General features: G+C 55.9%; 1 protein-coding gene across 1 annotated transcript; it reads left to right on the top strand.

Annotated features, from left to right (window-relative positions):
* On the top strand, positions 2423-3820 carry LOC110436284 (brain acid soluble protein 1-like). The gene is made up of 4 exons (XM_021462930.1): positions 2423-2644; positions 2718-2768; positions 2856-3322; positions 3496-3820. Exons 1-4 carry the CDS (start codon positions 2423-2425, stop codon positions 3818-3820), a joined length of 1065 nt encoding a protein of 354 aa, XP_021318605.1.

Here is an 8673-nt window from a genome sequence, read left to right as displayed (position 1 = left end):
CAGGGTGGTTGGAACAGTCGACACCCTGCCCTACTGCGGTATGGGAGCCATCGCGCTTGTCACGTCGTGAGTACGGTGCCGTGCGGTGGAAGTCTTGCTTCCTAGGTGGAATGGGGTCCGGCGCCCGAGCCTGGAAGGGGTCGGGCGAGACGGAACTTGATTCCGAGACCCTAAGGGGTCGGGCGAGTCAGAACTTGAGTCCGAGACCCTGAGGGGTCGGGCGAGTCGGAACTTGCGTCCGAGACCCTGAGGGGTCGGGCGAGTCGGAAATTGAATCCGAGACCCTGAGGGGTCGGGCGAGTCGGAACTTGCGTCCGAGACCCTGAGGGGTCGGGCGAGTCGGAACATACGTCCGAAGCCCTGGGAGGTCGGGCGATTTGAATGAACTGGGGCCCGTACCCCGGTGATTATGGTTAGTATGTTTTTTTGCGTTTTTTATTGCTCTGATTTGGGTATCCCTTTTTATGGTACCCAACAGTAGCCCCCGAGCCTCTGAAGGGGTGGGGTCACCTCTTTAGAGGTTCTTTCCCCGGGGACTGCTTGTTGACTGGGAGCTTTTTACCTTTCTCGGAGGGTGCGCGCGAGGGCACCCGCCGGGTGTAGCCCCCGAGCCTTTTGGAGGAATGGTGTTATTCCTTCAAAGGCTTTTACCCCTTACATCTATAATCTGGAGTATTTTTGAGGGATAGGTTGCGCGTTCTTTATACGTGGTGCCTGTTCCCATGGTGCGAGGAAGCCCCCGAGCCCTTTCCCCAAAAGGGTCGATCAGGTTCTTTCTCGTCTTATAATTACGTCGTGCCGTACTACCCTCGATGGGCGAGTGACGACGCTTCCCAGGAGCTGCAGGCGGGTAGATCCAAGTGGATGTCCGAGTCCCATTCGATAGGGATCGGCTAGTGGCCTTATGGGCACATCTCAAAAAATACCCGAGGGCAGTCACGGTGGATGTCGGAACCGTTCGTTAGGTTCCAAGGGCTCGATGCCTCCCTCGATGGGATCCCACTCATGTGACACCCGCATGGGTCTCAGATATGACTTGTAAAGATGCGCCGACTCCCTATGGGGCTCGGACCTTGGCCTCTATTGTGCTCATCTTCAGTCATCCCTCGCTCAGTCATCCTGAGGCGGCTGTTCGAACCTGTGTCGCAGGTCAGTCTCGCAACCTCTGGAACGTAGGTGGCCATGGCCTGGGGATTTTGGGCCTCGAAAGGCTTTTTTCTGACTCGTTTTGTAGTGTTGGGGTCGGGCGAGACGGAATCTGCGCCTGACGGGAAACCGCCTTGCAGCTTTCGCTCGGGGTCTTGATGGGGTCGGGCGAGACTGAAAACTGTGCCCGACGGAGACCTTCCTGCGACGCTTGGTCAGCGGGGGGTCGGGCGCCGCGTCCCCTGGAAGGAACTGCCCTGACATAACTTTTCAGGGCGCTTCTTTTGAGGCGTGGTGCATGGGGAGTCGAAACGGTCGTGCCGTCTCGCGCTGGCTGGATGGGACGTGGTGCCTGCGAAATAAATGCGCGCGTGCGGCGGGCGCGAGAATCGGAGGGAGTTGGCGCTTTGTATTTTTCACATGAGGAGTGGGCGACGGTTGCTCTCCTTCCCGATTGGCCTTCCGCGCGGGCGGCGTGGTCTTTCTATAAAAGCGGCCGCTGGGGACTTGGTTTCTTTCCTCTTGCTCTTGCGCGAATAAGCCCTTGCCTACTGCTTTTTCTCCTACCCCCATCTTCTCCGTTTCCGCCGCGCAGACGCTCTTCTTCCCCCATAGCCATGGGCGGCGTTGAGGCGTGGCCGCCCTGCAACGTGACCAAGTCCGCGTTGGAAGCTCGTGTGAAGGCGGGGATTCTTCGTCCGCTTAAAGACGTCGAGTTCCCGGAGTGGATCGTCCCTTCGCCGAACGACAGGGAACCAAACCCGCCGCCAGGCTATGTGCTTTGTTTCCTGTCGTTCTTAGACCGGGGGTTTGGGACTCCGGCTGGTCGTTTGATCAGGGCGATTCTCCACTACTACGAGGTGGAGTTGCACAACCTGAACCCCAACTCGGTGATGCAGGCCGCCGTCTTCGCCACCGTCTGCGAGGGGTTCCTGTCCATTGGAACCTCTGGCTTCACCTCTTCAAGGCGGAAATGTTGGCTCGTTATGTGGGGAAGGAGAAATTCCCCCTGCGAGTTGGTGGTTGCACGCTGTAGCTTCGTCAGCAACGGGCCGGGCAGTACATCTAGAGCTCGATGCCCTCGTCGAACCGGGGGTGGCAGAGCGGGTGGTTCTACCTCCGGAACGACGGTGGTCTGCTCCCGCCGTACACCGGGAAGATGGTGACGGAGGCCCTCCAGAAGTGGGTGTGGGGTGCTCCGGCCGAGGAGCAGAAGAGGCTCGGCCCGCTTCTCGCGGGGCTCCAGAAGCTGCGGGGTGCCGAGGTCACCGCGGCCATGGTGGCGATAGCCTTCCACAAGAGGAGCCTGCTTCCGTTGGCGCAGCGGCGAGTGTTCATGTTTGAGATGACTCGGGACGTCCCTTGGGCAGGGACAAAGATGTTGGCCGAGCCGATATCGGCATCGGACATCGCCGCCCGGGTGGAGAAGACGACGCACCCGGACATGAAGAACTCCCGGGTGGTTCCGATGCGCCCTGAAAAGGGTTATATTTCTCTGGTAAGAGTGTCGTTTTTTGTGCCTTCTTCCTTTTCCCTCCTTGCCTTTTTTCTTGACCCCTGGTTGTTTGCAGCGGATGGGGGTCGTCAAGGATTCCCTGCCCCCTGTCCCAGAGGACAAGGAGGTCCGGGCCAAGAATCGGGCCCGGAATGAGGAATAAAAGAAGGCCAAGGAGGACAAGAAGGCCAAGGCAGCGCGAAAGGCGCAACAGCGGGAGATCTCCGCCAAGAATCACCGAGAAGACGAGAAGCCGGGGGTCGCCCCGCCTCCCTCTCCCGAGACCTCGGTCTCGGAGATAGAGGGCGGAGGAGATAACGCCGACTGGCTCGACGAGCTGGCGGAGGAGGATGACGTGATCCCTCCTGCCGGCGAGGGGATCGAGGCCCCGGAGGGGTCAAAGGCCCGAGGGAGGTCGGAGGCCCCCGAGGGGACCCAGTCGCCGGGGGGCGGACCGGCCGTCCCCCATATCGTCGTGGATGATGAAGACAGCGCCCCTTGTGAGGGTTCTGCCCTAGTGGGACCTCAAGAGGGGGTGAAGGCGTCGGGGGTCGAATCCGAGGTGCCCCCTCAACCGGTAGTGCCGGGGGTTCTGGCCGAGCTCTCCCCAGCGTCTGGGGCGGGAACCGGTGCCTCGGTGGAGGCATCCCAGGCTGAGACCACCGTGGTGCCTCCTGCGCCGTCGGCAGGCGAGGCGGGGGTTCGGCCGACGGACCCTGGCACTACGGGAGGCCCCTAAGGTGCTCCGGGCTCTCAGAAGAAGTCTGCTCCCCGAGCAAGGTATGTATAGGATTTCTGATCCTTCTGCTGATTTTTGTTTTTCTCTTTCTTCTAACTTGGTATTGCTCTTTTAGCCGCAAGAAAAAGGCGCCTTCGGTGGCGCTGGCCCCCCTGAAGGCTGTAAAGAGGGGGGCTCAATCGACTCCCGGGTCGGCTAGGCCTGTGTCGCCGCCGCCTCCGGGCTACGAGGAGGGAGGGCGCCTCCAGGGGCAGGACACGGGGGCGCCGAAACCCCAAGATCCGGAGGAGACGGCCCTTGCCCCTGGGGCTGCGCCTCCTCCGGAGGATGCTGATTTGGGAGGCGCGGCCCGATCTGCGCAGGTCGAGGGAGAGCGAGCCATCGTGGCGTCCAGCGCGGCGCTCGAGGCCCCCACGGCGGGAAGGGAGGAAGATGCCTGATGGGGCAAGAGCCCCGTAATCTGGCCCAACCTCGGTGATGGCGAGGGGGGAGCCAGATTCGTTCTGGACGACCCATCGGAGGATTACCTTTGGGAGGGTCGGGAATCATGCGGGCGTGCCAGCGTCGAGGCCATCAACCGAGCTTCTCAGCTCGTGGCCCGAGATATGTTCAATTTGGCCCAGGTAAGGCTTTCACCCATGTTATAAAGTATTTTTGTTCTTATTTTGCAATACTAACTCCCTGTGTGACTTCCGATTTTGTAGGCGCTCAAGGCAACATCCCTAGAGAAGTCAGTTTTTCTCCGCCAGGAAAGGGATGCCTGGGCGTCTTACGAGAACGAGAAGGCTGCCAGGGAGGCGGCTGAGGGGGAGCTTGCGAGGGAGTGCGAGATCTCCGCCGAGCTTCGGCAGAAGTGCTCGGCCCTGGCATCAGAGGCTCGAGAGGCCCGGGAAAAGGTCACCCCCCTAGAGAAGAGGGTCGGGGACCTTACCCAGGAATTCGAGGAGCAGAAGGCGGCGGCCGAGGGGTATAAGGGTGAGGTTGCTCGGCTTGAAGCTTTGCTCGCCGAAAAAGACCTTGCCCTGAACCAAACTCAGGCTGACCTTGCTGCTGCTCTGAGCCAGGTGGCTCGCTGGCACCAGAGCTCGGCGGAGCACGAGAAGCGAGCCGAGGGTAAGACTTGCGCCTTTTACCTTGGTCCCCTTTACACTTTTAAGTTAGTCTTTCCTGACTTTTTGTTTCTTGCTCCGTTTTTCAATCAGAATTGGAGAGGAAGGTGGTCGAGACGACTTCTACTGCCGAGGCCCTGCAAAAGTCCCTTAACGCCGAGGCTTCGGACCGCTCGGCTCTTGAAGCCGTGGTCACCTCGGCGTGTGAGGGGCTCGGGGTGTCGGCGTCGGGATCGTCGCTGCGGAGTCGGGTCGAAGCCCTTTACTCCCGGGCCGGGGAAAGGATGAGGGAGGCGCTCCACGCCGGGGTGAAGAAAGCCCTGGTGGTGGTGAACTCTCACTACGCCGGCATTGACTTGCCGGCGGTCTGTGAGGGCTACGTTCTCCCCGATGATGAGACAGAGGCCCAGGAGGAGGTGCAGAGGCTTGAAGACGCCGCGGCTGCCCCCGGAGATGCCTTGGCCGCCTTCTTCGACGACGAGGTGGAGCTTCCCCACCTCGGGGTTCAAGGACCTACGCAGACAGGGCAGCAGGACCTTTAGTTTTCTTTTTTCTTTATGTGGGTATTAAGGCCAGCGGGCCTTGTATTATATATACAATGTTAATGTCGAATATGGATATTTGTATAACTGCTCTTTTTAGGCTTTTTTTCCTAAGTGTCTTATTTTCTCTTTTTTTTATGCCGATCCAACCTCGGCAACGCGAGGTCGGGTGAGCTACTTAGAGTTTTGCGCTAGCCAGAGTCCCCGAGCCTAAGTCCTTTTCCTTTTTCCTTAGTAGCTTTTAGAAGTCCGAATCCGTCCCCCGAATCTAAGGTGAGTAGAGGCGGTCTTTGCTCGTGAGCGCAGATCTTTCCTCACGCTCATGCCTTAAGATTTAGGGGATGAGTTTTCGGTTTCTTAAGTCTTTTTAGGAGGGAGGAGGAAGACCTTGGGTCGGGGTTCTTTTAACTTGCGCGAAAAAAGAAAAAAGATTTGGGGTCGACACAGGGGGTTCCCCCCATGTAGCCCCCGAGGGAGGCTCGGACTCTGCTGGGCAGGTCCGAGGCTCTCTGATAAGAAAAAGGCCACATTACTTAAACTTTCATTTATTCCTCCAAGGTAATGAACAAACGAAGAAATTTTTACAAAGTTCTAAGGGTAAAAGCGACGTAGCTGTTCTATGTTCCACGCGTTTTTGAAGACCTCCCCTGCTTCATTGGCGAGTTTGAAGGTGCCGGGTCGGAGAACTTCGGCGATGACGAAGGGTCCTTCCCAGGGGGGTGTGAACTTCTGACGACCCTTGTTGCTCTGTCTGAGCCTTAGCACCAAGTCGCCGACTTGAAAGGCTCGGCCTCGGATTCGTCGCGCGTGGTATCGGCGGAGGGCCTGCTGGTATTTGGCAGAGTGTAGGAGGGCTACATCCCTGGCTTCATCCAGCTGGTCCAGCGCATCTTCTTGGAATGTTTTGCCGCTATTTTCATCGTAAGCTTGAACCCTCGGGGACCCATACTCCAGATCAGTGGGGAGGACGGCTTCCGACCCATAGACCATGAAGAACGGGGTGAAGCCAGTGGCTCGGCTTCGGGAGGTTCTCAGACTCCAGACCACGGCCGGTAGCTCTTTGAGCCACCTTTTTCCAAACTTGTTTAGACGGTTCAAAATCCTGGGCTTCAAACCTTGGAGGATCATCCCATTGGCACGCTCCACTTGACCGTTGGTCTTGGGGTGAGCCACTGCCACCCAGTCCACACGTATGTGGTGTCTGTCGCAGAATTGCAAAAACTTTCGTCCAGTGAATTGTGTGCCGTTGTCGGTGATTATGGAGTTCGGCACTCCAAATCAATGGATGATATCTGTGAAGAACAACACCGCTTGCTCGGCCTTGATCCTTGTAATGGGTCGGACTTTGATCCACTTGGAGAACTTATCGATTGCGACAAGCAAGTGGGTGAAGCCCTAGGGTGCTTTCTGTAGAGGCTCGACCAGGTCAAGGCCCCAGACAGCGAAAGGCCAGGTGATGGGGATCGTCTGCAAGGCCTAAGCGGGTAGATGTATCTGCCGAGTGTAAAACTGGCATCCCTCACAGGTCCTTACGACCTCTGTGGCGTCGGCCATGGCGGTGGGCCACTAGAAGCCTTGTCGGAAGGCATTTCCTACCAACGTCCGAGGCGCAGCGTGATGGCCACAAGCCCTCGAGTGTATGTCCTGTAGGAGCTTGATCCCCTCTTCACGTGGGATGCAACGCATGAGGACGCCCGAGGGGCTTCGCTTGTACATCTCCCCGTCAAGGAGGACAAAGGTCTTGGCACGACGAGCCACGCGCCTTGCCTCAGCCTGGTCCAGGGGCAAAGTGCCGTCGACCAAGCGTTGAAGCAAAGGGTAGCGCCAGTCAGGCGAGTCGTCAGATGTAGGTGGCTCTGGCTCGACGTCCATGGCCTCCTGTTCTTGAGCGGCGGTGTCTTTGGGGTCGGAACCCTGTTCGATTGGGGGTTCGTCCGACCCCCCGTCGTCCTTGTAGTCGATGGAAGGCTTGTACAGTCGCTAACGAAAACATCCGGGGGGACCGTGGCCCGCTCGGATGCCATCTTGGCGAGCGCGTCGGCGGCCTCATTATATTTCCTTAACACGTGGTTAAGTTCGAGGCCGTCGAACTTTTCTTCCAGGCGTCGGACCATTTTGCAGTACGCGTCCATCTTGGGATCGTGGCAGCTGGACTCTTTCATGACTTGGTCAATGATGAGTCTAGAATCGCCTCGGGCATCGAGCCGTTGTTGGGTATTTTAAACGCAAACAGAAAAATCCGCAAGCGCACAGATACCGATGTAGCTTTCACCCGGGAGTATTCCAGAGTATCGATTTTCCACAGAGAACGTGAGTGTACTAATTAAGATCCAAGATCGCCCAAGGATAACTATATAATTATTTTTGGTGGGAAGAGAGGAAGTTTCCTGAGAGTTCTCTAGTTGATCTAAGAATCAAGAATTACTTCAAGATTATCCATTTCGGGACATCAGAACACTAACCACAGAAAGAGATGAGAAGGGGGCTAGGAAGCTCCGACTATGGTCCTACAAACACCGATCCGAACGAGGTGGAATACGTCGACCGTTAGGGCTGTCACTACCCTAGGGCTACCATAACAATGCGCAAGATTGGGTGCAATTCCAAGTAATTGCAAGACTAAACACCACGTCTAATCTATTAATTACTACTCTAATGTTTCAAAGATTAGAGCACTTGATGCAAGCGGGAATCCAATAAATAACTTGAATGTAAATAAAAGTAGTTAGAGAACTCAGGAGTTATGAATTATAGAACCTGGAGAACGATGAAGAACGAACCAGATGCTGCAAAAGTACAATGTTGAGGAAGATCCGACAGATCCGGCTCCTCCTCCGCTCTCCTCTTCTCTCTCCCTATTTTCTAGATTACAACTAGAACTAACTAGAACTAGAACTAGAGGAACTAGAACTAGAACTAGATGAACTAGAACTAGATCTAGATGAACTAGAGGTAGAACTAGAAGAACTAGAGGGATCCTCTCTACTTGGATGAAGAATTGAAACCCTAACTTTGATTCTGTAGAAGAGGTATGATCTCCACGGGCCAGGGGGGTCTGGTTTTATAGTCCCTTCAAGTGAATCTGGGCCGTCGGATCAAACCGACATTGATCGTGTGGTTTTCCTTGAAGTATTAGGTCTGTGGAGCATTGTCCCCGAATTGGACTCTGTTTGGTCCAGGGGGGAGGGCGGGCGCCCAGTGCCCGGCTCCGTTACGTCTCTCGTTCGCTCCCGTGGCTTCTGGACTCTTCTAGATGGTAGATAATCGTGCGGCACGTTAATATCTCTATGTAAACCCGACGTGTGGGCCTTTCTTCCGTATTTCCTGATAAGCCCCTGCAGAAATAGACAAACACCAAAACTTGTGGAATTCTGTCAGATAAAACCCTAAGTCTAGGTGTCGGTTGTATTTGGATCCTTTTCCATGATTAATGATGGTTAATTGTGAGCATTAAGGACCATCAACAAGCTCCCCCAAGCTTAACTTTTGCTCGTCCCTGAGCAAAGATGAACTCAAGAGTTTCTGCAGCGGTTTCATAACTTAAAGATACACATGCGTTTAAACAAGATCTCATCTCTGGTTAGAGTAAACTGTTAAGACCTAAAACTTACTCATTTACCTTTCACCATGGGGCTTGCAACC

This window comes from Sorghum bicolor, chromosome 6 (genome assembly GCF_000003195.3).
Source record: "Sorghum bicolor cultivar BTx623 chromosome 6, Sorghum_bicolor_NCBIv3, whole genome shotgun sequence".
NCBI lineage: Eukaryota > Viridiplantae > Streptophyta > Magnoliopsida > Poales > Poaceae > Sorghum > Sorghum bicolor.
The sequence above is the reverse complement of the archived record's forward strand: the minus strand, read 5'-3'. Positions and strand labels throughout refer to the sequence as shown.

Excerpts from the sequence above, each read along its gene's own strand:
- LOC110436284 (XM_021462930.1), top strand. The coding sequence starts at position 2,423 with ATGGTGGCGATAGCCTTCCACAAGAGGAGCCTGCTTCCGTTGGCGCAG. Across the intron at positions 2,645-2,717 it reads AAAAGGGTTATATTTCTCTG|CGGATGGGGGTCGTCAAGGA; the intron begins GTAAGAGTGTCG and ends GGTTGTTTGCAG. Across the intron at positions 2,769-2,855 it reads CTGTCCCAGAGGACAAGGAG|CGGGAGATCTCCGCCAAGAA; the intron begins GTCCGGGCCAAG and ends AAGGCGCAACAG.